Source organism: Puma concolor, chromosome E3, assembly GCF_028749965.1.
Source record: "Puma concolor isolate L17-30 chromosome E3, mPumCon1.1.hap2, whole genome shotgun sequence".
Lineage (NCBI taxonomy): Eukaryota > Metazoa > Chordata > Mammalia > Carnivora > Felidae > Puma > Puma concolor.
In genome coordinates, this window is record NC_141682.1 from 18732822 (window position 1) to 18759081 (window position 26260).

At 46.8% G+C, this 26260-nt stretch overlaps 1 protein-coding gene, 1 long non-coding RNA gene and 2 pseudogenes across 5 annotated transcripts in view; 3 read left to right on the forward strand and 1 right to left on the reverse strand.

Annotated features, from left to right (window-relative positions):
- Window positions 1-17954, reverse strand: part of ITGAL (integrin subunit alpha L) — a 42426-nt gene extending 24472 nt beyond the window's left edge. For 2 of the 4 annotated variants that reach the window (XM_086692386.1, XM_086692385.1), the window contains exons 1-11: window positions 17765-17954; window positions 16618-16720; window positions 15828-15922; window positions 15649-15716; window positions 14142-14259; window positions 13886-14016; window positions 12602-12747; window positions 6747-6882; window positions 6442-6592; window positions 2321-2394; window positions 2108-2240 (exon numbers count right to left, since the gene is read on the reverse strand). In XM_086692386.1, the coding sequence (XP_086548512.1) occupies window positions 2108-2240; window positions 2321-2394; window positions 6442-6592; window positions 6747-6882; window positions 12602-12747; window positions 13886-14016; window positions 14142-14259; window positions 15649-15716; window positions 15828-15922; window positions 16618-16720; window positions 17765-17819 (1210 nt within the window). In that variant the 5' untranslated portion in view covers window positions 17820-17954. Of the gene's footprint in view, window positions 1-2107; window positions 2241-2320; window positions 2395-6441; window positions 6593-6746; window positions 6883-12601; window positions 12748-13885; window positions 14017-14141; window positions 14260-14523; window positions 15015-15648; window positions 15717-15827; window positions 15923-16617; window positions 16721-17764 lie in introns of those variants that run through there. The other 2 variants (XM_086692387.1, XM_086692388.1) reach the window with 2 other exon arrangements.
- LOC112857011 (small ribosomal subunit protein eS27 pseudogene) lies at window positions 4288-4724 on the forward strand (annotated as a pseudogene).
- Window positions 10775-11730, forward strand: LOC112857000 (uncharacterized; annotated as a pseudogene).
- On the forward strand, window positions 16814-23569 carry LOC147573009 (uncharacterized). The gene is made up of 3 exons (XR_015245537.1): window positions 16814-17041; window positions 17377-17437; window positions 23113-23569. It is a non-coding gene; the product is annotated as an uncharacterized LOC147573009 (long non-coding RNA).
- The last annotated feature ends 2691 nt before the right edge of the window (window positions 23570-26260 follow it).

A 26260-nucleotide genomic window follows, 5' to 3' on the forward strand; every position in this document is an offset into this window, starting at 1 on the left:
TGTGTATGTGTGTGTGTCTAATGTGACAGGTGCTTAACTAGAGATTAAACTTCGGGTTATTTCTTCTTCAGTGAGTGAAACCGCCAGCTAGCTTGCAGTATACTGGGGGACACAAAAGCACCCTGAAGGCACTAGGGTAGAAGCTATACGGTAAGTGTGGTGGTTACCAGCACAGACTTTGGGGCTACACTACCTGGGTTCCACCTACTAGTTTTGTGACCCTGGGCAAGTTATTTAAACTCTCCTGGGCTCAGCTCCTTCATCTATAAAATAAAGGTAATAAAAATACTCGCAGGGTTGTTATAAGAATAAAATGAGATAAACTAAGGTAAAATATGTCAATACATCCCATGCACTTAGAACAGTGCCTGGCAGGGGCACCCGTGTGATGCCTGATGCCCCTGATGCAGATGGCTCAGTTGGTTGAGTGTCCAACTTAAAAAAAAAATTTTTTTTTTATGGTTTATTTATTTTTGAGAGAGAGAGACCAACAGAGTGTGAGCAGGGGAGGGACTGAAAGAGAGGGAGACATAGAATCCAAAGCAGGCTCCAGGCTCTGAGCTGTTAGCACAGGGTCTGACGTGGGGCTCGAACTCATGAACGATGAGATCATGACCTGAGCAGAAGTTGGATGCTTAACCGAGTGAGCCACCCAGGTGCCCCAAGCGCCCAACTCTTGATTTTGGCTCAGATCACGATTCCAGGGTCGGGGGATCGAGCCCTGCATCAGGTGCCGCACTGAGCATGGAACCTGCTTAAGATTCTCTTTCTCTCCCTCTGCCCCTCTCCCCGACTCACATGCTCACTCGCTCTCTCTCTCTAAAATAAAAAAAGGAAGAAACAAGAAAACAGTGCCTGACACATAATACTCAGTAAAGAATATCGAAAGAAAAAAGAAAAAATTGTGGAGAGCAGTCTCCCTCAGAAGGGTATATGAAAGGGGCACCTGGGTGGCTCAGTCGGTTAAGCGTCTGACTCCAGCTCAGGCCATGATATCATGGTTTGTGGGTTCGAGCCGCGCATCGGACTCTGTGCTGACAACTCAGAGCCTGGAGCCTGCTTTGGATTCTGTGTCTCCCCCTCTCTCTGCCCCTCCAATGCTCATGCTCTGTCTGTCTCTATCTCTCAATAAGAAGTAAATGTTAGGAAAAAAAAACCGTACCTGGGATTTAATTTATGGGTAAGACGCAAAGATGACACAGAGAGGTTCGCTGCCATTGAAAGAAGTTTATTATGCACAGCTCTCCATAGCAGGAGGCATGGGCACGACAGGCCATGCAGGGCCACGTGGCAGAAGCACCAGGGTCAGTGAGGAAGCAGAAGGAGAGACGAGAAAATGGCTCAGAGCCCTTATTGTGCTTTCGGTAGGAAGGAATGTGAGGTAGCATAGGCCAGCTTGAGCAAGCTTAGGATGGGATGGTTTGAACAATGTTGGCCGGCTCTGGTCTATAGAGCTGGTCCTTGGCTGACTAGAGATTTAGGTCAGGGAGAATATGGGCTTGGTGTGTGAAAGGTATGGTAAAGGAGGTGGTTGGGAATACAGGCTCAGGGCTGGCTGGTTGGCACGTGGAAGGCCTGCTCACAGGTCACTTGTTTACTCTCTGTGGGAACTAGCTAGCCCTGGCAGGGGCAGTCTCTCCAGGATTCATAAGGCCTCAAGATGTCCAAGCATCACGGTCACCTGGGTAGCTCAGTCAGTTAAGCGTCTGACTTTGGCTCAGGTCATGATCTCACGGTTTCTGAGCTTGAGCCCTATGTCTGGCTCTGTGCTGACAGCTCAGAGCCTGGAGCCTGCTTTGGATTCTGTGTCTCTCTCTCCCCCTCCCCCTTTTGCACATTCTCACTCTCTCTTGAAAAAATAAATAAACATTAAAAAAATTTTTTAAAAACCCGCTGTCTAACCATCATAAAATACACAAAATAAAAACATGATTACTACACAGCAGAGGAGCTACTAGGGGAAAAATTAAGAATGTTACGGCTATATTTAAACTCTGAGTTTGTTCATGCTGGTTGCTTAATTGCTTTCATTATTATTTTGAAAGTTGGTCTCAGTGACTCTGGCCCCTAAGATCAAAAGAACCCAGCAGAAAAGAAAAGTACTTACCTAAATATCCTGCTCTTGCTTCTGGTGTCAGCGGTTCATTCCCAACAAATCTATCATCCTGCAGTTTGGCATCCAGGTCTAGAAAGCCCCCAGCCCAATCCTTGGCTCCGACTGCCCCCACGACACCATGACCCTGCCCAGGGAAGGAGACGAGCGGGCTCAGCCACATTCCCATAACGTCCGCCAGCCCCCTGCTTCAGGCCCGCCACTCACCTGGCTGAGGTCAGCGCTGATCCCACTGGAGGACAGCTCCATGTTGAAAGATGTCAGGTCCTGTTTGCTCGTGCCTGGGGGACAAGGTAAAGAGCATGGGTGGACCCCCAGGGAGCAGCAGGGACAGTGATACTGGAGAAAAGACTGAGAAAGGAGCATGGGACCGACCTTCGGACACAGAAGGAAGAGCCCACATCACAGTCAGACTGGGCAGTGACTTAGGCACAAGTGCACAAGCCCCAGACTCGGCACGGCCAAGATGGAGCCCTGGAGTTCTGTTCCCGCTCAGGCTTCCCTGCTGCAAGGGCTGGAGCCCCCACCCCTCCTGGCGAACCAGACTGATTCTCCCCTTCCTGTTCTTCCTCCAACACATCACCAAGTCAGGATGGTTCTACCTTCAATGTGTCTGCCCCCTTCTCTGAAGGGTCAGTATTGCTGCCACAAGGGTCCAAGCCACTCTGCTCCCTCGCCTGGCTACTGCAGCAGCTTACTTACTTGGTCTCTGACTTCTTTCTTCTTGTCATGTCTATTTTCCACAGAGCAAGCTGGAGTAATCTTTCTTTTAAAAAATTTTTTTTTATTTTTAACGTTTATTTATTTAGTTATTTTGAGAGAGAGAGAGAGAGAGAGGGAGACAACAAGTGGGGGAGGGCCAGGGAGAGAGGGAGAGAGAATCCCAAGAGGGCTCTGCACTGACAGCAAGGAGCCCGATGTGGGGCTTGAACTCACGAACTGTGAGATCATGACCCGAGTGGAAACCAAGAGTTAGACGCTTAACCCACCGAGCCACCCAGGCGCCCCTGGAGTAATCTTTTTAAAAAATGTATATCAGACCACACATTTCCCTTTCTTAAAAAGCTCTTCATTACTTGCCATTGCTCTTTGTTGTTTATTTAAAAAACATATTTTTAAATGTTTATTTATTTTTGAGAGGGGGGAGGGGCAGAGAGACAGAAGGAGAAAGAATTTCAAGCAGGCTCTGCACTCTCAGCACGGAGCCCAACTCAGGGCTCAAACCCACAAACCATGAGATCATGACCTGAGCTGAAATCAAGAGTTGGATGCTTAACCGACTGAGCCACCCAGGCACCCCTGCCATCACTCTTTAGATTAAAACCCAAGCTACTGATGAGGAAATGGAAGGCCCTTGCTTCTCTCTCCAACCTTCTCTCATTTACTCACCACACTGCTATCACCGTGACCTTTTTATGTTCCTCCAGCTTGCCTGCCCATCCCCCACCTCCGGGCCCCTGAGCTGATGATAAGGCTCTTTGCCCACATTCCTCACATGGCTGTTTGATTCTCATCTTTCGTGTCTTGGCTCAAATGTCATCTCAGAGTGAATTTCACCTCCATTAAAGAAAACAAAAAGGCATCTAGAAAGGCCTTCCTTGAAAAGCCTATCTATAGTGGCTTCCCCCACTCCCCCATAAACCTTTCTATCCAACTTATTCATTTTCTTTATAGCACTTATCATAATCTCTAATTATCCTGTTTTTTGTTTTTTTTTTTCTTTATCCAACCCGAATACGAGCTCCATGTTGACACTACCCCTGAGTGCCTTGTTCACAGCCCCCGGTACCTGGTTGGTGCAAGCATGAATTAATACAATGAAAATCATCCCACCAGCCTTGCAAGGCTCCTGAGAGCAATGAATTAAATGATACAGATAAACTGTCTATTACCTGTAAGCTTTCAAGAAACGCACTGATTACTGTGAAGATTTGTTCATTCACTCTTAATAAATGTTTAGAACAACTAAATATTTCGTGCCACGGATACAACGGTCAAAAGGCAGACACAATGCTTGCCATGACAGACCTCACAGTGTGGCGTGGGAGGCAGACACGGAGCAGATGATTCAATACAACGGAAGTCTCAGGGGCCAGGATAGGGAACACACAGCCGTTACCACGACACCCAACCTAGACTCGAGTTCAGTGAGAGCTTGTCAGAGGCAGGGACATCTGAAATACGATCTGGAGACTTTCTGGCAGTGCTGACCTGCCCAAGAGAACATGCCTCTCGCGAAGGACCTCCTGCCCCCGTCCCCGGAAGAGGAGGAGAGGAAGCCCAAGAAGAAGTGCCTGGTGCAGAGCCCCAACTCCTACTTCACGGGCGTGAAGTGCCCAGGATGCTACAAAATCACGACCATGTTCAGCCACGTGCAGACGGTGGTGCTGTCTGGGGCTGCTCCACCGTCCTGTGCCAGCCGACAGAAGGACAAGCAAGGCTCACAGAAGGATGCTCCTTCAGATGGAAGCAGCACTAAAAGCCCCGAGTCAACATGAGTGGGGAACTATCCCAACAAACAGATTTAGGATTAAAAAAAAATAATAATAAAATAAGATAGAATAGAATAGAATAGAATAGAATAGAATAGAATAGAATAAATAAAATAAAATATGATCTGGAGCATGAGGAAAGGCAGGCCAGGACAGGGGATCAGAGCTCGATTTGTACACAGCCTATGAGGTACCAAGCACTTTGCTAAGCAGTGGTTAGGGCCTGAACTGTGTTCTGTAAAAAAAGATATTTTCACGTTCTAACCCCTAGTACTTCAGAATGTGGCCTTGTCTGGAAATAGGGTCTTTGCAGTGTAATTAAACTAAAATGAAGTCATCAGGGTAGACCTTGATCCAATATGACTGGTGTCCTTATAAAAAAGGGAAATTTGGACACAGAGAGACAGACACACACAGAGAGAAGATGGCCAGGTGGCAGGAGGGATGCAGCTACAAGCCAAGGGATGCTAGGGACTGTGGGCGAACACTGGAAGTTAGGAGAGGCAAGGAAGCACTCTCTCCTAGAACCATCAGAAAGAGCACGCCCCTGCCGAACACTTCATTTCTGACTTCTGGCCTCCAGAACTGCAAGATGGTAAATTTCTGTTGCGTTAAGCCACTCAGTTTTTGGTACTCTGTTACAGCAGCCCTAGGAAACTAAAACAACAGTTAAACCTTCCAGTGCTGTGAGATTGGTATTATCCCCATTCAGCAGAGAAAGAGCCTCACGGAGAGAAACTGACCTGGCTGAGGTCACACAGCACAGGCAGAATGGATTCTTTTTTTTTTTTTTAAGTTTATTTATTTATTTTGAGAGAGAGAGAAAGAGTAGGGAGGGGCAGAGAGAGAGAGAGAGAGAGAGAGGAAGAGAGAGAATCCGAAGCAGGCTCCACACTGTTAGCCTGGAGCCTGATGAGGGGCTCAAACTCATGATCGTGACCTGAGTCAAAATCCAGAGTCAGACACTTAACTAACTGAGCCACCCAGGCCCCCCGACAGAGTGGATTCTTGAGTGGTCTACCCAATCCCGTTATATATACATAGCTTCGGGGAGCCTGGGTGGCTCAGTCGGTTGAGCGCCCGACTTTGGCTCAGGTCATGATCTCACGGTTTGTGGGTTCAAGCCTCGTGTCAGGCTCTGGGCTGACGCCTTACTCAGAGCCTGGAGGCTGCTTCAGATTCTGTGTCTCCTTCTCTCTCTGCCCCTCCCCTGCTCGTGCTCTGTCTCACTCTGTCTCTCAAAAATAAATAAATATTTTAAAAATCGATATATACATTGCTTCTTCAACTCAACTGAACACCAAGCCTGTGTCCTAGCAAAGGGGCCTTCCCAGGAAGAATCATGTACCTTTCAGCAGACTAGGATTCCTGGGGAATTACCCTTCCAAGGCAAGTGTTCTATCCAGAGGCTACAGTCATAACCTTTTATTCTGGGCCAATAGGGCCCATGGGCTCCCTGCGCTCAGCCGCTGTCCACTTGCCCGTCTTAAGTAATTTGAAGATAAGTAAAAATGAGGGAGCTGGCAGAGGAGGGGGCGGAATTATAGTCTTTCCAGAGCCCTCGGTTGACACCAGCAAAATAGGGGTCAATTCTGGCTCCACCCCAGACCAAGCTGAGCTTTCCAAAGAAGATGGAATTTCAGAGGGAAACAGAGGCTGGTCCTTAAAGCATCCTCTCCTAAATTTCCTCCTGAGGTCCTATTCCAGGAGAGCTCTTGACACAGCATTAGATACTCCATAAGCGCGCGTTATTATTACTGTGTCTCTAGTCTGATGTCCCAGAAGTGTTTCTGTAAACAACTTCCCAGACTCTCTCTCCCCGGGTCAGCCACTCACCCTCAATGGCATAGATCTTCTTTTGCAGCTCAGTGAACAGATCTTTAAGCTTCTCGAACGTGGCCAGAATCTTTACAAACTCCTTTGCAGGTTTTGAGGCAAACTTGTGGAGCGTTTCCTGACTTTCCTTGGTTTCAAAATGCTTTCCGATCTGTGAGGGAGTAAAGAGTGGAGAGCTGGCATTCCCAGAATCACAGACCAATTTTCTAATATTTTCACAAAGCCCTGGCCCCAAGGAGAAAGGGGAGTGGGGGTTCAGGAACAGGAGAGGAAAGAGGGGACAAGCCAGGGGCCAGGGCCCGTACCCCAATGATGTAGCGGATGATGTCTTTGGCTGAGTCAATGTTCTGATCTGAGTCAGTGGCTTCCCCGTCAGTGATGATGATAAGCACTTTGGTGGCATCTGGCCGGGCCCCCCGGTCTTGCCGGAACACCTTTTCCCTGTGTCCAGGAAGGCGGGCGATGTGAAAGACTCCTCCAGATCATGGTCTCCCTGACTCATCCCGCTCATTAAGTCACTGTCCTGCTGATTATGCAAAAGCCCTTCTCCCATCCCCCAGGCAGGTATTCCCAGCCTTCAAAGTTCTCTTCTGAACCGCCTACCTAACCCTACCTCGCCCTTGCTGCCACACCTCTCCTCCTGACCCTGCTCTTCCACAGAATTCTGGGCGGCCAGGGGGCTGTCCCCACAGCCCATGGGCAGCGACAGGGAGGCTTTCTGAGGAGCTATCTGGGCTTCCTACGCTCCAGTTCAACTACATGCAACTACTCTTTCACCAGTTAGACATGCTGGGGATCCAGGTGAGATTTCAGTGCGGAAAACGGGCTCCATGGCTGGAGAAAACTGGGAAGTCACTTTTCCAGAGCAAGCTAATCTAGCCCCTCCTATCCACCCTGCCTCCCCCACCATCGCCAGGCCACCTGTAGACCTCCGCTACAGCAAGTCTCCCAGGGGACTGAAGTAACTTGTTTCCGTGTCAGTTTTCCCCAAACCGCGAGTTCCTCAAGGAAGGACCACGTCTGATTTGCTTCTGTATCCCTGGCTCCTGACAGAGTAGGCACTCAGTGCATGTGACATAAAAGGAGGACGGGAGTACTGAATGTCGGACAGGCCAAGGCTCCAAAGTCCCACCTGTCCACAGCCTCCTTCTGAAGCAAGAGAGGGTGCCCACGGCTTCTGTTGGGACAGCAGCTCTATGTGTACCATCTGATCCTTCCCTCCCCACCCCACAGCCAACAGAGATGGACAATTAACCCAAGAGTAGCAGGTCTACAACCCCTGACTTATGACATGACCTGCTTTGGGAGCAGAGGCTCAAAGTCACACAGGGGGGCTGCGGCAGCAGGTGGAGGAGAGACGCAGAAAGAAGGGCAGGAAAGCCCCCTGGAAGCTTTAGAATGGAGGAGCTCTGACAGGCAGGGCTGAGACCCCTGTTCTATCTTGGATGCAAACTGTTTCCCCAAACTCTGTCCACACGGACATGGCCTCTCATGGCTGTTCATGGATTTCCACCCAGGTTTCAAATTTTTTAAAATGTTTATTTATTTTTGAGAGAGAGAGAGAGCGAGCGAGCAAGCACACGTGTGAGTAAGTGAGCAGGGGAGGGGAAGAGAGAGAGGGAGACACAGAATCCAAAGCAGGCTCCAGGCTCTAAGCTGTCAGCACAGAGCCCGACGTGGGGCTCAAACTCATGAACCATGAGATCACGACCTAAGCCGAGGTCAGACACTTAACCGACTGGGCCACCCAGGTGCCCTGATTTCCACCCCGGTTTAAACCACCATCACCTCTCATCTGGATTTTGCGGTAGCCTCCTACCTGGCCTCCCTGCTCCCATCCTTGCCCCCTCCACAGGCTAATAGCAGCCAGAGGGATCCTTTTAAAAACATAAATCAGATGATCACCCCTCTGCTCAAAACCTCCAATGGACTTGTCTTCTCACTTTGAGGGAAAACCAAAGTCCTCACTATGGTCTCCAAGTCCCTAAGTACTTGGATTCCCAGGTTCTCTCTGACCTCACCTCCTACTACTTCCACCCCTATTTACTTCTCTCCAGCCACACTGGTGTCCTGGTTGTTCTTGGAGCCTCCCAAGCACATTCCCATCTCATGGCCTTTGCTATTCCCTCTGCCTGGGACAGTTTCCTCACCTTCAACGAGTCTTTGCTCACAGGTAACCTTCCCTCATCTTCCTACTGAATATTGCTTGCTTTTTCTTTTTTAATCTTTATTTATTTTTGACAGAAAGAGAGAGAGAGAGACAGAGTGAGAGCAGGGGAGGGAACAGAGAGAGAGGGAGACGCAGAATCCAAAGCAGGCTCCAGGCTCCGAGCTGTTAGCACAGAGCCTGACGCGGGGCTCGAACCCACGAACCGCGAGATCATGACCTGAGCCAAAGTCAGACGCTTAACTGACTGAGCCACCCAGGCGCCCCTGCTTTATTTTTCTTTATAAAACTTACATCTTCTACTATATTATCAAATTTACTTCTTTATCCTATCTGTTGCATTTCTCTCCCCTAATACAATGTTGGACCTCGAGAGGGTAGAAATTTTTGTTTCAATTACTGCTCTATTCCCAGAACCTAGACCTCGGCATACGTGGCCAAAACCAGCCCACAGCTTGTTTCTGTATGGTCCATGTGTAAAAAATGGCTTTTACATGCATATTTTTTAAAAGTTACAAAAACAAACAAAGAAGAATATGCAAGAGATACTAGATGTGGCCAGAAAGCCTAAAATATACTACCCAACTCTTTTCAGAAAAAATTAGCCAAGTCCTGGCCTTGAATACTGCCTGGCACACAGTCAGGTAGTCAAGAAATATTTATAAAATATATTTCTATGGCTGCTCCTTTTTGCTTCTACAGTTGACACCTTTTGGGGTACCTTTCCATCCTATCATGACCTCTTTCTCTAAGAAACTGCCCCCTTCCCACAGAGGTGGGACCCCAGAATCCACATCTGTGCTATGTGACTTTATGCCACAGAGCAGAGCTGGATGGACCCGTGGACACCTAACCCAGGCTCGGCCAATCAGATTTTCTCTCCTGGAAGCTGGAATTTGGGTTGCTCATCCGAACTGAGGAACTGAGGCTGCTATTTTTTCCATGGACATGGCTTGCCACGGACCCACCAAAGCTGTCCATAGACAGGGAAGAATGAAGCAGACAGGACAGGTCAAGTGAGCCCCAGAAGAAAAGAGGTGGAAACACATCTGTAGAGTCTTAAGGACCTGCATCACTTGCATGTGTAACTAATGCAAATTCAACTATACCTGCCCAGCAAAGGAATGAAAATGTGAAAAACAAGCATCATAGCACAGGAGGCCCATGCGGCTCTTTCAATGGATTTGAGTGTGTGCCCAGGGGAGCATGAGATGGAAGATATAATTCTCTTATTCCTCAAATTGCTTCCATGTTTCCACGTTTCCAGTTTTCATAGCCACTTTAATGTTGAAAGATGGGCATTTCTGGCTCAGTCGGTTAAGCGTCGGACTCTTGGTTTTGGCTCAGGTCGTGATCTCATGGTTTCGTGGGTTTGAGCCCCGTGTCGGGCTCTGTGCTGGCAGTGTGGAGCATGTTTGGGATTCTATCTCTTCCTCTCTCTGCCCCTCCCCCATTCTTGCCGTCTCTTTCTCTCAAAATAAATAACTATAGGTCTTAAAAATTTTTTTAATGTTTCTTCATTTTTGAGAGAGAGACAGAACGTGAGAGTGGGTAGGGGGAGAGAGAGGGGGACACAAAATCTGAAGCAGGTTCCAGGCTCCGAGCTGTCAGCACAGAGCCGGATGCGGGGCATGAACTCACAATCTGCAAGATCATGACCTGAGCCAAAGTGGGACGTTTAACTGACTGAGCCACCCAGGTGCCCCAGGAAAGGTATTTTTTTTTTTTTTAATGTTTATTATTTCTGAGAGAGAGAGAGATAGAGCATGAGCAGGGGAGGGGCAGAAAGAAAAGAAGACACAGAATGCGAAGCAGGCTCCAGGCTCTGAGTGTCAGCACAGAAGCCCGATACGGGACTCAAACCCACGAACCATGAGCTCATGACCTGAGCCGAAGTCAGACGCTTAACTGGCTGAGCCACCCAGGCACCCCCAAGATAAGTATTTTTTTAAATATACAATATGGGGGAGCGTGGCTGTCTCAGTTAGTAGAGCATGCAACTCTCAACTGAATTCTCAGGGTTGCTAGTTCAAGCCCCACGATGGATATGGAGCCTACTTTAAAAAAAAATAAATGAAATGAATGAACGAATGAATGCATGAATGAATAAATAAGTACATAAAATAAACAAACAAACAGGCTCCTGGGAGTTGTAGTTTGGTCCGCTTGTGCTGGCACTGCTATTGGCTCGTGCTAGCCTCTGTCTGTCTGTGGGCAAGCGCCACTGTGGTGTTCAAGAACAGCCCGTGGAAGAATCATTTGAAGAGGTGGTGATGAAGGTCATACAACAGGCGTGGACATGTTTGGATTTCCAACAGCTACCCTGCTGGATTGCCGTGGCAGATATGCCCCAAATGTAACATTTTTCAGTGCACATGAGGACAGAAGCCCAACACAAACATGTTCACTCCGAGGCCGCAGGATTCTGAAAGGGATTTCCAGAACGCTTTCAGAAGAGAGAAGCTGGAACAAAAATCCCCAGAGTCAAAGACACTACAGGAAGATTCACCTGGAGTGAAGCAGAGGGTCTGTGAATGTCAGGGCTGTGGAAAATCCTTCAGGCAAAAAGGCAGTCTAACCTTGCGTGAGAGAATCCACACTGGTCAAAAGCCCTTTGAGTGGACCCACTGTGGATAAAGCTTCAGGGGCAAAGGCAATCTTGTCACATATCAGCAAAAACACACAGGAGAGAAGCCCTATCAGTGCAAGGAGTGTGGGACAAACTTTAGTCAATGAGGTAGTCTGGCCGTTCATGAAAAACTCTACACTGGACCGAAACCCTATGAGTGTGCTATTTGTCAGAGAAACTTCAGGAATCAAAGTAACCTTGCTGTTCAAAGAAGAGTTCACAGCAGTGAAAACCCCTATAGATGTGATCAGTGTAGAAAAGCCTTCAGTCAGAAAGGAAGCTGAATTGTTCACATCAGAGTCCACACGGGCCTGAAACCCTATGCTGCATACAATGCAGGAAGAGTTTCTACACCAGGAGGAATCGTATCTTGCAAGGCAAAACACACACAGGAGAGATACCCTATCTGTGTGGCCAGTGTGGGAAAAGCTTCACTCAGAGAGGGAGTCTGGCTGTGCACCAGCAAAGCCATCCACAAAGACTCACCCTTTGATCACTCTCGTCACAGGAAGTTCTCTTCATGAATTAAAAGTACAAAAACCTTCAGATCAAGCAACTTATCCAATTCTATGGGATGAACGGTGACTCCTTCAGAAAGACCATCATGGGGTAGGGCAAACTGATTTTTCTCCTTTCCCCCAAATAAGTATGAAAAGTAAATGTCTTGTTTATTGCCCTTAACAATAACAACAAAATAAATAAAATACATAATATGGCCCTTCAACACACTCCAGCTACATTCATCTAAGCCTCACTTTAAACACAGCCATCTGGCATCTCTTTCTGTCCGTGCGTCCTGTCCCTGTGCTTTAATAAAACCACCTTTTTTGCACCAAAAACAACAACAACAATAACAATAAAGCCATCTGGTCCAACTCTGGGGGAAAAAAACTTCTATAGTAGATTTAGGAAATCAGGATATGCTAGTTTCCAACGTGGACTTGAATATGTCAAATTTTAGAACAGTTCAAGGAATTCTTCAAGGACAATTTTGACTATCAGAGATTTTTGTTCACACACTGACTCCAGAAGCCGATCACCATCTATGATGGGACTCTACCATGGCTTCCATGTTCACAATCACTTTCCAAGTCTTAATTCTAGTCCCTCATGAGGTCTGGCCATACTCCCTGCCCCAAAGGTTTATGAGCTATCCCTGCATCCTCCCAAGAACTGCCCTGGGGGATTTAGTTAGTATAAAGTAGGTTTCTGTTACTTACAATTAGAAGAAACTGTACTAAAATAGCTCCACTTGAATTCTTCCAATAACCCGCCCCTTGCTGAGCCCACCTGTTGAGTTCCTACACCCTGAAACCTGAAGAAGCCAACAAAGAGTGGGCTCTCTCCTGCACAAGGGGACTCACGTGACATAGTTGATGGCGTGAAAGGTATTGGTCAACAGCCGCATATGTTTTACTTTGCCCAGCAGAGCATCAGGGTTCTTCACCCTAACATAATCCAAGAAATCAAATTCTGTTTTGCATTCCGTGGAAAACTGAACAGCAGCAAACTAGAAAAAGAAGAAATGAAATGGCATTACATATCCCTTCCCACTTGTCTGTTCCAATCTATTTCTTTTATTTAATTAATTAACTAATTAATTAATTTTAATTTACATCCAAGTTAGTTAGCATCTAGTGCAACAATGATTTCAGGAGTAGATTCCTTAGTGCCGCTTACCCATTTAGCCCATCCCCCCTCCCACACCCCCTCCAGCAACCCTCAGTTTGTTCTCCATATTTAAGAGTCTCTTAAGTTTTGTCCCCCTCCCTGTTTTTATATTATTTTTGCTTCTCTTCCCTTATGCTCATCTGTTTTGTATCTTAAATTCCTCATGTGAGTGAAGTCATATGATATTGGTCTTTCTCTAATTTTGCTTAGCATAATACCCTCTAGTTCCATCCACGTCGTTGCAAATGGCAAGATTTCATTCTTTTTGATTGCCAAGGAATACTCCAATCTATTTCTTATCCAAGACTTGGGGAACCCAACTCCACATCCCTGCCTCAAAGCATTCTTTTGAAAATGAGGTAATATATACACAAACACAGAAATAAAATTAAATAAGCCTCTGATCCCTTACGTTGTGCTGTCTGCTGAACTCCTATCCTCTGGGTCAGCCTGCCTCACCAGTGGGGATGGCTTCTAGTAACCATATTTGTGCTGAATGACCCTGCTAAACTGACTACAGCTGGTTGGGCCACAGAGAGAGAGCCACTTGACTGAGGCTAGGCCAGTCAGAATCTATTCTCTGGGAATTTGGAATTTGCAGAGGGAGGGGTTGGTTAAGAGGCAAAAAAAAAAACAAAAAACAAAAAACAAAAACAAAAAAAACCCAAAAAAACCCATCCTCCTGAAACCTTCACATGTGAACTTGGGAGCTTTCCACAGTCTCATGTGATCCAAAGAAGCTGAGGGAGCTGGTCTGCAAGAGAGAAGAGGGAAGCAAAAGCCAAAAAGAAACAGAAATGAGAACTAAGGAAAATCCTACAAGCTTTTTACTTCCTGGTTCTTGACTCTTCCAGAGGTCCAGTTACACCGTGGCTTTAGATTCTGGAGACACCTCATGCCAAATTTTTTTTATGCCTTAAGCTAGCTCAAGTAGGCATGTATTGCCTACAAACAGAAAAGCTAATTAATATATTTACCTGGTAGGAAGAGTTGCTGAGTTTCCTCATCACATCCTTCATGAAGTCCAGAATTTTCTGAAATTCATCTTGCTGCAGGCTCATTGAACCATCAAACAGAAATACCAAGTCTACGTTGCCCTTTATACATTCTACAGAGGCCAGACACAAAGGGACTTAATGAAGTGTCTCCATGGGTTGGCCTGCCCATGCTGGTTCCCTCGTATGAGCAACCACTTGGGAGAGATTTTTACCCATTAGATCCCCAGCTCCTTACCCTGATAACCAGGATGACTTTGCAGCACAGGACCCTTCAGATTCTGGTCGAAAAGGTAACACAGGCCACTCAGATAAACATTCTGGTCACATGTCCGAGACAGTCCAGGGTCACAGGCCTGAAGGAAGCAAAGGTTAAAAAAAGAAGGGTTAGGGCTTCCTTTTCCTGTGTGTCTTTTGGGCATCATCAGTAAAGAACAAGAACCTTCAGTCATCATCCCCTATCCTCACTCCCCACATCCAACTGGTTATGCCTAGAGGACAGAGTCTAAACTCTTGAGTTTGGCATTCATATCGTTTACAGTTGAGCACTACCCCACATTTCCAGGCCCTTCTTCTTCCATTCCCAATCACACATTCTGTGTTTAAGCCAAATCACTCACTATTCCCGGAATATACAGTGTTGTTTCTTTCATTTATGACTATCTCTCCTGTCAAGCTGCAATTTTTCTTGAAAGTCAGAGCTCATGTCATCTTTGTATCTCACTCCTCTGACCCCATCAGAACCCAGCACATTGGCTGGCATGTTAATAACAGCTAAGTAAACAAGCTCAAATTAAATACTGGGTAAATATTTCACTCAGCTAGCCTTCTATCTCTCACATACCTGTGTCAGAAGATGCTGCTGGGATGAACTGTAAAGACCAATGGGCTTACAATCAAATGGGAATTTGACTCCAATCCTGGCTCTACCTCTTTAAAACCATGTGACCTTGGGGCACCTGGGTGGCTCAGTTGGTTGAGCATCTGACTCTTGATTTCAGCTCAGGTCATGATCTCGTGCTTTGTGAGTTCGAGCCCCACGTTGGGCTCTGTGTTGACAGTGTGGAGTCTGCTTGGGATTCTCCCTCTCTCCCTGCCTCTCTCTCTCTCTCTCTCTCTCGATAAATAAACTTGATAAAAAATAAAATAAAATAAAACCATGTGACCTTGGCCAAGTCTCTTAACCTCTTTGGTTTTGCTTCTTCATGTGTAAAATGTGTATACTGATCCCTATCTACCCGAGTGTCTCAAGGGTTAAAAAAGATAAAGCAGTGATTCCCAAACGGCAGGCATTTGTGTACCATGGGACAATTTCTGCCATGTGGGTGTCTCAGGCATATTATTATTTATTTGATATTTTATTTACTTTAAATTTACTTTCTTAAAACTTTAGCCTCATCCCAAGCAATTCAATCCAAGAAATCATGAATTTGATGTGTTGTATATTTTTCCTAAAAAAACATTAAATAAAAATGCAACTATAAAACATTAAACACTTGCATACCACCAAAAATCATCTCTGTACATCAGTGGTCACAGATATTTCATATTTGGAAAAAAAATGATATTGGGTCTCAAAAATAACTGGCTCATATTCAATTCTTAATAAACACTGATTGAATCAGAATCTCTCTGATGCTTTTAATCTTCTACAAGATCTTTATTCCATTTTCCTTTCTTCTTCTCAATCTCTCCTTAGTGTCAAGCTTCACTGGCTCTCATATCACACTGTACAAAATTCTTACCAAAAGGCTTCCCTTTGTGGCATCTGTCGCCAGGGTCATTCCCAAGTACTTGGAGGTATAGTTGGAACCTGTAGACACCAGGAGATTGGGCTGGAGGAATTTAGGCAACCCAGGTGTGGTGGGCCAGCCTCAATTTCCCTGGGACACCATTCCTCCCAGTTTTCTCACCAGTTACTCACCATGCAGGCTGACTGGGATGCAGTGGCCAGTGCCTGCCTGGCACTGATAGAGGTTTCCTGTGCTGTTCCCCTCACCTGGAGCTCCTACGACAACCCTGATGAGAAATCTTGCCTGTGAGATTGAGTTGTCCCGTTTTTTACCCACCCACTACCACCCACTGAGGGTTCAGATCCACAAGAATCTCAAAGTAATGCAGCCACTCCCTTTCAGGGAGGCTCCTCAGCTCCTACCCCTTCCCTGTGGAATCCCAGATAAGATAAGCCAATACGTCAAAATTCTGGAAAGTTAAGGATCTTTTTCCATTTATTGCCTAGAAAAACTGAGGTCCAGAGAATGATGTGGGACAATGTCACATTATGAGTTCGTTCAATCAGTCATCAATTCAAATTCAATTCAGTTCATCAGTAGCATCAATTCAGTAGCATATCTACGACGTGCTAGGCTGGGATATACGCTAGGGATGAGGTGGGGGAAAGAGAAGCGAAATCCCTGCTGTCAGGGAGCTCACTGCCTAGTCGGAGCGCCAGTGGGAAATCTAGGAAGCGTTGCATAGCCTTTTAGGGGCTGTGATATTTACTCTTCCGTCAGACACTTATGTGGAGCTTTAAAGATGGGCTGTCCTCGTCCTATCTGACGGCCTCGCTTCTGTTTCCGAGAAATCCCACCCCGACTCCGTGAGACGGCAAGACCCTGGGGACCCGCTGGTTCCCCATCTGGCCCACCCGGGGCTGGGGTCCTGGCCGCCTGTCCTGACTCCGCAGGGCAGGGAGGGCCTGGGAGGCAGCTCACCAGTCTCCAACCTGCAGAACGCGGTACCCAAAATGCCTCCCGGCGTGTGGGAACGAGAAGTTTTGCACGTGGCGGACTTCCAGGTTGTAGCTGTAGACCTGGGCTGAGGGAGACGGTGGGGGGGAGGGGGGGAGGTGCGGTCAGCCACTTCCGCTGGCCAGAGACCCCGCACGCGCCCCCAGAGCCACGGGCGCCCATTGGCCGGCGCCCACGTGCCCTAAGTGGGTGGGTCCACCCACAAAACCCTGGCGCTGTCCTCCGCCGCCTCCGCAGCCAGCTGCCTACGCCCCAGAAGGAGCCGGACCTTTCCCCTTGGGCTTCCCCTTTGACTGCCTTGACCCCGGGGAAATTTGGAAGGAGCGACTCCCTACTACCCAGAGCCCATTTGGCCTCCCTGCAAAGAAGGAAGGATGAGAAGGCGGAGGTCCGTGAGATAGTGGCAGATGGAAGGCGCCCCCCAGGCCGTGCGGTTGCCCCATAGCAGGGTGCATCTCCCTACACACCCACTTCTCCCTTGGGCCGCCGGCCCAAGATAATTAGCCTCCGGCCTCCTTCCACAGACTCAGAGTTTCAGGATCCCCTGATTTCTGTGAAGCTGCCTCTCATCTCATGCTCCCTTACTGCCTACGCCACCATGCACCAGTCTCTTCCTTAGCTCTCAGATTCCCCCATGCCACCCCCCCACCCCCCACCCCCCAAGCAGGCTGGGCATCCTCTGCAAGCCCCTAACTGTCCATTCTGGCCCTGCTTTCCTTCCAGGCACCAGGCTTATTTCCATAGCATCCTGGGATAGCAGAGATGCTGCTCGCCATTTGTTCAGGTGAATGGACTGACCCCCAGAGAGGGCAGGCCCAGACCCCAGCCCAGCTCCAGGTACCCATTAGCCATCTGCCTTTTTCTGAGACCTCACTCCACATCTCTACTGCCGCCTGTGTCTCCCTTCTCTGTCTTTTCCTCCATACCTTGCCTCTACTTCGGACTCTCTTTCCTTTCCCCCTTTTCCCTTCAAGATTCCTGATCCTCACATCAGCTAAGGCCATTCCCACCCTTAAAGCCGCTGCTCAGTACTCTAGTTCCACAAAGCCCTGCCCTTCCCCTGGCCACAGACACATGTCCCCTCCGCGACCCTCCCTGTTCCCTTGCCTACCAAAGAAAAGAGGCCCAGACAGCAGCAGCCTCACTACGATGGTGCAGGAATTCATCCTTCCAGCGGCCACAGGGACCTGACCAAGGAAGGCTCCAGGTTCAGAGAGCCCTGGGGATTCGCTGACAACCCAGACAGGGTGAAAGAGGAAAATGACAATGCCCCAGGGCCTCTTGCAGTAGGACTTTCTCACAGAGGCGCCAGCCTGGTGACACTGGGTGGGGGTGAGCCTGTAGGGGTTGTGAAACCGCATGAGTTGAGAGGAAGTGTAACCAGGTTAGAGACATTTCCTGTGCCTGCTTGCATTTTCACATCATCCAGGAGCAGACAACACGGTAGGTAGATGACCACCTCTTCTGCCCAAGGCCTGCTGATCCATTGTTTTTCACCAACACAAACGGAAGACTCTGTAAAGCTCAGTAAAGGACTGGTCAAATAAACTGTGGTACAAACATAATGGGATGCCACCAAAAAAAAAAAAAAAAAAAAAAAAAAAAAAAAAAAAAAAAAAAAAGTAAGGAAAGAAATAAGGTAAGAAAAAGAAAAAGAATGAGATAGCTTTCTCTTCACATTGAAAAATGCCCATAATACACTGTTGAAGAAAAAGAGCAAGTTACAGACAGTATAGTTAGTGACTTATTTTTCTTCTAAAAAACAAAAAAGCAAAAAAAAAAAAAATCCACAGAAAGGGAGAAAATATTTGCAAATCACATATCTAACACAGGACTTGTATCCAGAATATACAAAGAACTCTTGTAACTCAACAGTAAAAAGACAAATAACCCAGCTTTTCAAATGGGCAGAGAGTTTAAATACACATTTCTGAGGATGACATGTAAATAGCCACTAACATAGAAAAGATGCTCAGTATCATCAGTCGTTAGGGAAATGCAAATCAAAACCAAAATAAGGGGCACCTGGGTGGCTTCGTTGGTAAGCGTCTGGCTTTGGCTCAGGTCATGATCTCACGATTCCTGAGTTTGAGTTCCGCATCAGGTTGACAGCTGACAGCTCAGATCCTGGAGCCTGCTTCAGATTCTGTGTCTCCCTCTCTCTCTGCCCCTCCCTGCTCACCCTCTGTCTCTCTCTCTCTCTCTCAAAAATAAATAAACATTAAGAAAATAAATAAATAAATAAATAAATAAATAAATAAATAATAAAATGGTGAGGTTCACAGTATGTGAATTCCATCTTTAAAAAATGAAAAATATGGGAACGCAAGCTGGCGCAGCCACTCTGGGAAACAACACGGAGGTTCCTCAAAAAACTAAAAATAGGGGCGCCTGGGTGGCGCAGTCGGTTAAGCGTCCGACTTCAGCCAGGTCACGATCTCGCGGTCTGTGAGTTCGAGCCCCGCGTCGGGCTCTGGGCTGATGGCTCAGAGCCTGGATCCTGTTTCCGATTCTGTGTCTCCCTCTCTCTCTGCCCCTCGCCCGTTCATGCTCTGTCTCTCTCTGTCCCAAAAATAAATAAACGTTGAAAAAAAAAAATTTTAAAAAAAAATAAAAAAAAAAAAAAACTAAAAATAGAACAACCCTAGACCCAGCAATGGTACTACTAGGCATCTATCCAAGGGATACAGGTGTGCTGTTTCGAAGGGACACATGCACCCCTATGTTTATAGCAGCACTATCGACAATAGCCTAAGTATGGAAAGAGCCCAAATGTCCATCGATGGATGAATGGATAAAGAAGATGTGGCATATATATACAATGGAGTATTACTCGGCAGTCAAAAAGAATGAAATCTTGCCATTTGCAACTACGTGGATGGCACTGGAGGGCATTATGCTAAGTGAAATTAGTCAGAGAAAGACAAAAATCATATGACTTCACTCATATGAGGACTTAAAGAGACAAAACAGATGAACATAAGGGAAGGGAAACAATATAAAAACAGGGAGGGGGACAAAACAGAAGAGACTCATAAATATGGAGAGCAAACTGAGGGTTACTGGAGGGGTTGTGGGAGGGGAGATGGGCTAAATGGGTAAGGGGCAGTAAGGAATCTACTCCTGAAATCATTGTTTCACTACATGCTAACTAATTTGGATATAAATTAAAAAAAATTAAAAATTAAATTAAAAAAAAAAAGGAAAGCTGAATTCAATCTATAATATTTGGCAATTTATAGAGAGCACCCATAAAAGTGAATCACTGGGTCATGAAAGAAATCAGATGGAAAAATAAAAAAATAGAAGTTGAAATTGTTTGCGCGCGCGTGTGTGTATAAAAAATCTGAAAAGACACACAACCAAACTCCCAAACAGTGGCTACCTCTGAAGAATAACGTTGACACATTTCTGTATTGTCAGATCTTTTTTTACAATGAGGATGTGTAAGTTATGTAACTAAAAAAAATACAAATAGTTAAAAGCACAACAGAATTGAGGAACTTGTCTTCGCTTATGGGAAAGTGGGAAGGACCTTCAGATTCTCCCTCTGTTGTGAAGAAATCTGTTCAGTTTGCAAAGCCACTTTCAGTAGCTGTCCCTGGGGAAGGCTTTTGCAGACAGATTATCTATAATCTGCTGCTAGGCAGCTACAATGTGACAAGTTGCCTCCTAGTACTTAGATAATATCAGGTAGTCTTTTTCAAATTCAGTTAAAATCAGATTATTCAGACTGATTCCTTTGGTCCTCTGTGCAGTGGTTATGATTTACATCTGACCAAATTCTTTTCTATTGTTCTGAGATGACAAAAAAGAACACACACTTAAAAATTCAAACATTACAGGGGCGCCTGTGTGGCTCAGTCGGTGAAGCGTCCCACTTCAGCTCAGGTCATGATCTCACGGTTTGTGAGTTGGAGCCCCACGTTGGGCTCTGTGCTGACAGCTGAGAACCTGGAGTCTACTTCAGATTCTGTGTCTCCCTCTCTCTCTGCCCCTCCCCCCCACTCTCTCAAAAATAAACATTTTTTAAAAGTATAAAATTTAAAAAAATTCAAACATTACAGAAGCATGTAAAGTAAAAGGAAGAAAACTCTCTTTTAACATCCACCCCAACTCCTAAATCTCAAAAATAACCACTGGTAATAATTTAGAGCCATAGATTCTTTGTGACAAAAAAAAAAAAAATGTCAGTTCTAATAATTAACCATACAGGTTGGACGTGTTTGGAAAAACTAATTATCTTCCCACAGAGCATCTAACCCAGAATTAATTGTCAAATCAGCCCTCACCAGAGTAAAGGTTTTCTTCTAGGCCATCTTCAAAATTTAGATTCTTGAATCAGGGCTTATGTTTATAGAAACTTCAAGTGTATCTGTAACAACCCCTGGGATGGAAGGAATTCAGGAAATGATCTCAAAGTCTCTACTGCTTGGATTATAGTCTATGTGTATGCTTCAGCAGGTAAGTATACTCATTTACGTATTTATCAGATTTTGTTTTTCAGTTTGTTAATTCATTTAATTTATTTATTAAGAGACAGCAAGAATGAGTGGGGGGAGAGGGGCAGGGGGAGAGAGAGAGAGAGAGAGAGTGAGAGAGAGAGAGAGAGGATCTTAGCATGGAGCCTGATACAGGAGTCGATTCCACAACCCTGGGATCATGATCGGAGCCAAAAGCAAGAATCGGATACTCAACTAACTGAGACACCCAGGTGCCCCTGGTTTTCAGTTTAAAAGAGGAAAAGAACATTTTTTCCCCCTTCTGTTTGAGGGCTATAAATCTGAGGAAGCCTCAAAAGTACAAGGAAGCCCCAAGGATTCTAGGGAATCAGAGGTTCCATGTTGGAGAGAGCAGATGACTCCCTGAAGAGTTGGGTTGCAGACATCTGAGGCTGGGACCACGTGGGGAAGTCCTGAGACAGGATGTTCCTTGCACGCTTGTGGGCGCGCGCGCACACACACACACACACACACACACACACACAGTTCTTCCTTAGTCACAGGCCTTTATCATATCTCAAATAGTCTGTTCTCTGAGGGCTCAGTTGGGTCTCTCAGTTCCATTCCATTTGCCCAAACGCCCATCAATTCTCACGGGAACAATTTACTGCCACTGCAGCTCTTCCTTTCTTCACTCTCCTGCCTCTAGAGAAGGTTCCACCTCCTGGGGAAGGTCCATATTAACCTTGAGAAACCTGAGCTGGTCTCTCTTAGGCTTTAAAACCTCTGATGATTCTCCTTTTGCATACACACGATCATCTCCAAGCTTGTTGGCATGGCTTGCAAGGGCCTTGTTGCCTCTCTAGACTCTGTGCTCCAATTTAGTAAATGACTCATCAGTGTTCAAACAGATGAAGCATCTAGAGAGGACTTTATGAAACTCAAAGCATTGGCCTTACTGTCACCCACTTCTGAGGAAAGCAGCTGCAGTAGGTGCCTTCTGCTTGATGTTATCTTGGCTGCCTCAAATGAGCAGTATGAAACTGACAGGCCAGGGGCGCCTCGCTGGCTCAGTCAGGGGAGCATGTGACTCTTGATCTCAGGGTTGTGAGCTTGAGCCCCATGTTGGCTGTAGAGATTACTTAAAAATAAAATCTTAAAAAAGAATAGGAAAGAGGGATGCCTGGGTGGCTCAGTCGGTTAAGCATCCGACTTCGGCTCAGGTCACGATCTCAGGGTTCGGGAGCTTGAGCCCCGCATCAGGCACGCATCAGATGAGCTGCTTCTGTGAATATGAGCCCTGCTTTGGGTGAGCCCCACTTCTTTCTGTCTCTGTCTCTCTCAATCTGCTCCTTGCTCACTTGCGCCTTCTCTCTCTAAGGAAGAAGGAGGAGGGGCACCTGGGTGGCTCAGTTGGTTAGGTGACTGACTTTGGCTCAAGTCATGATCTCACAGTTTGTGGGTTCGAGCCCCACGTCGAGCTCTGTGCTGACAGCTCAGAGCCTGGAGCCTGTTTCGGATTCTGTGTCTTTCCCTCTCTCTGCCCCTCCCCTACTCACTCTCTGTGTCTCTCTGTCTCTCAATAATAAGTAAACATTAAAAAAAAACTAAAAGAAAAAGAAGGAGGAAGAGAAAGAGGAGAAGAAAGAAAGAAAGAAAGAAAGAAAGAAAGAAAGAAAGAAAAAGAGAAAAGAGAAGAGAAGAGAAAAGAAAAAAGGAAACTGATCGTGTTGGCAGGGAGACAGCTAACCAAGGGCAAGGTAGCCTCAGATAGACTGAACCCAAAAGATGCCAGCTTTCTTCAGGATGGCTTAGTTGCTCCACTTACCAACTGTTCCATGAAAATGGACTCAAGCATATCATGTCACAGAGGAGTGACAAATGAGACCCTATGCTGGGAAGTTCTGGGGTACCCAGGATCTGTGCATCTAAGATGAAGCCAGCGGCCTGGATGCCTCAGCTCTTCTGTGTCCATGGTAAGGTAAAATGATTTCAAATATGTCTTATTTTTCTATAGGTCCATCTGTAAACGATGAGAGAGAATCTTCTCTTGCTCAGCGCAAGAGAGTAAACAAGATTTTGTGTGCAGCCATTTCTCATCTTCATCACTGCTCATTCCCTGGCCCGAGCCACCATCACCTAGTGCCAGGATTTTGTGGCAGTCCCCTAACTGGTCCCCTGCTTCCAGTCTTGCCCCTGCTATAGTCTGTTCTCCATACAGCAGCCGGGAGGATCCTTTAAATGTACAAGTCATGGGGCTGAGCCTGGATGGCTCCGTCGGTCAAGCGTCTGACTCCTGGTTTCATCTCAGGCCATGATCTCATGGTTCATGGGATGGAGCCCCATGTGGGGCTCTGTGCTGACAGCAAGGAGCCTGCTTGGGATTCTCTCTCTCCTCTCTCTGCCCCTCCCCTGCTCTTTCTTTCTCTCTCTCAAGATAAATAAATAAACATTAAAAAAACAAAATAAAAATATATGTCAGATCATGCTGCTTTCTTGCTCAAAACCCTTCGGTGGTTCTCCATTTCACTCAAAATACAAGCCAAAGTTCTCATTGTGGCCTAGAGGGACTTAAGTTGTCAGACACATCTCACTATCTTTCTGAAATCTAGTGTCCATCTTGCTCACTCCTTTTCAACTACACTGCTGTCCTGGCTCTTCGTTCAGTCCAACACACCTTTGCCCCAGGGCCTTTGCACCTGCTCTGCTTGGGTTTCCCAAGAAAGCCTCATGGCTCATTCCTGGATCATCTCCTCTGAACTTTTTTTTCTCCTTAGCAGTTATAGGGCTTCAGCTTATAGTATTTAATTTACTTATCCATCTGGTTTACCGTCCACCTGTTAGAGTATGAACTCCACCAGGGCAGAAATACTGTTTCTTGTTGCCATTCACTGCTGTATCCCCAGTACCTAAAACAGTGCCTGGAGCATAGCAGGTAAATATTTAGTCAGCAAATATTCACCGAGGAGTGAATGCTTGGGGCTTCCCTTGCCCTTAAGGAAAATTAAGCTTTCCAGGGTCTAGACTCTTAGGACCAAAAAGCTGTATTGTCCGAAAAGAAGAGGTTGAAGGAGTTGAAAGAAGAGGCCTGAATTCCCAGAGTCAGGAATTTATTTAATATAGGGGCGCCTGGGTGGCTCAGTCGGTTGGGCATCTGACTTCAGATCAGGTCATGATCTCAGAGTCTGTGAGTTCGAGCCCCACATCAGGCTCTGTGCTGACAGCTCAGAGCCTGGAGCCTGCTTCGGATTCTGTGCCTCCCTCTCTCTCTGCGCCCAACCCACTCGCATTCTGTCTCTGTCTCTCTCAAAAATAAATAAACATTAAAAAAATTTAATATATAAAATTAAATGATACTCTGGTGGCAGGTTAGAAAGAAGTTGGGTCCCTCCAGAACAGAAACTTGGAGGACACAGAGGGGATAGTCATAAGTGAGGGGAGAACAGGGCAGAAATGCAGAGAAATAGATGTCATGAGAGAGAATTCACGAGGTCTACAAACAGGGAATGGTGACAACTGAAAGGCTACCTCCATTCCCGATGGCCTCTCTCGTTCCAGTCACAGTAGGGCCACACTGAACCCTTTCTCCTGTGCTTAAATGAATAACATGTTGAATAAGCAAGGGTGTGGCAGCAGGGAGCCTCGGGGCATGCCTGGCTGATGTAGAGGGCAGCTGGAAAAGCAGGCTGGTGCCTCCCTCTCCCCTTTACCCCCCAATCCACCAGGCCTGACTGCCTACAAACCCAGGATGAATCGGGGCAAAGTTCTCTTTTCTGATTCACACGGAAGATTTGCTGGTGCAAATGGTGTGCTTGCCCAGCTGCTACCTCCCAGCCCAGGCTCGCCACCCACCACTTCCTCCTGGGTACAGTGACATGGGCCCCTTTGGTCAGGATGGTTCTGACAGAAATATCTGGGTCACCACAGGGCTCCTTCCCCTTCTTCCCACCTGCCAGGAGAGGGAGAAACTGCCCTACCCCCGGAAGGGGGCCTCAGGGGAGGGGAGGATATGGAGGCCCAGAGGGGCTCAGAGGCCCCCACCCTATTGCAAGGCCCTTATGATCTCATGGCTAGGCACACCAGAGCATTCTAAAGTTCTAGAAACTCTACCTGGATTTTCTGAGGAAGGGCTGACCTGAACATACCACAGGTAGGGATTTCCTACAGATGGCACTCTTGAGTATTCACGTGCAGTTCACGGGGCCCTGATGTCACTGGGTGACCTCACTCCAGGGCCTCTGTTTCCAGCCCCTCAGCATATGGTTGATTGTAGCCGAAAGAGCCCATCATTCAGGACCAGAAACCTGGGAACCAGCTCCGAGCAGTACTGTCTTGCCGTGTTGTGCCAATGACCCTCTTCACCTCTCTGGGCCTTTGTTGCTTCCTCCATACCCAGATCCCAGGCTTCTGCAGGACTCACCAGTCTATGAGTCCAAACAAGATCATATTAATGTTACCACCGCCATGTTGTTGCTGTATTACCCCCACCTGCTAGTTCAAGGTCTCCGGCTTCCTGCAGAGTCTCTGCTATTTCAGAAAGTCTTTAGAGGTATTTCATCTGTGCTCTACTCCCTGGTATGTGAGCTGCTCAAGGCTTCACATCTTGGCTGTCGTTCTATAACCAAAACTGGAGCTAGAACATTTCTTGGCTATTAGCCCAAGCCCTTGAAATACCAAGACTGGGGTAGAGTCGGGAAGAATTTCTCTCCCTGCTTTGAGTTACACCAAGCTCCAACTGTTTGGGCTCCAGGGTGTGCAGGCTAGTAAGGCAGCTCTTTCAAGTTTTACTTATGTCTCTCACTCTCTCTGTCTCTCTCTCTGTCTCTCTCTCTGTCTCAAACACGGGATTTATGTTCAGGGGTCTGAGCCAGACTTATACTTGCATAATAGCTACTATGTACAGGAAGGATCACTACTCCCATCTAATGGCTAAACGTTCATTCCTGGGTCAAGTTCATTCTGGTCTGAGCCTCCCCACTCAGGGCACTCCTACGCTCCCTCTTGAATAGGAACCGCATTAGTTCTCCAGACATGGCCCACTTGTTCTTGAACTTCCAAAATGACCAAAACCCACATTTGGCCTACAATGGGGATCTTGGTAACCTCAAGCTGTCTTCTTTGTTACATCAAGGAAAGCAAACTCCCTGCCATCGCTCTACCCCAGT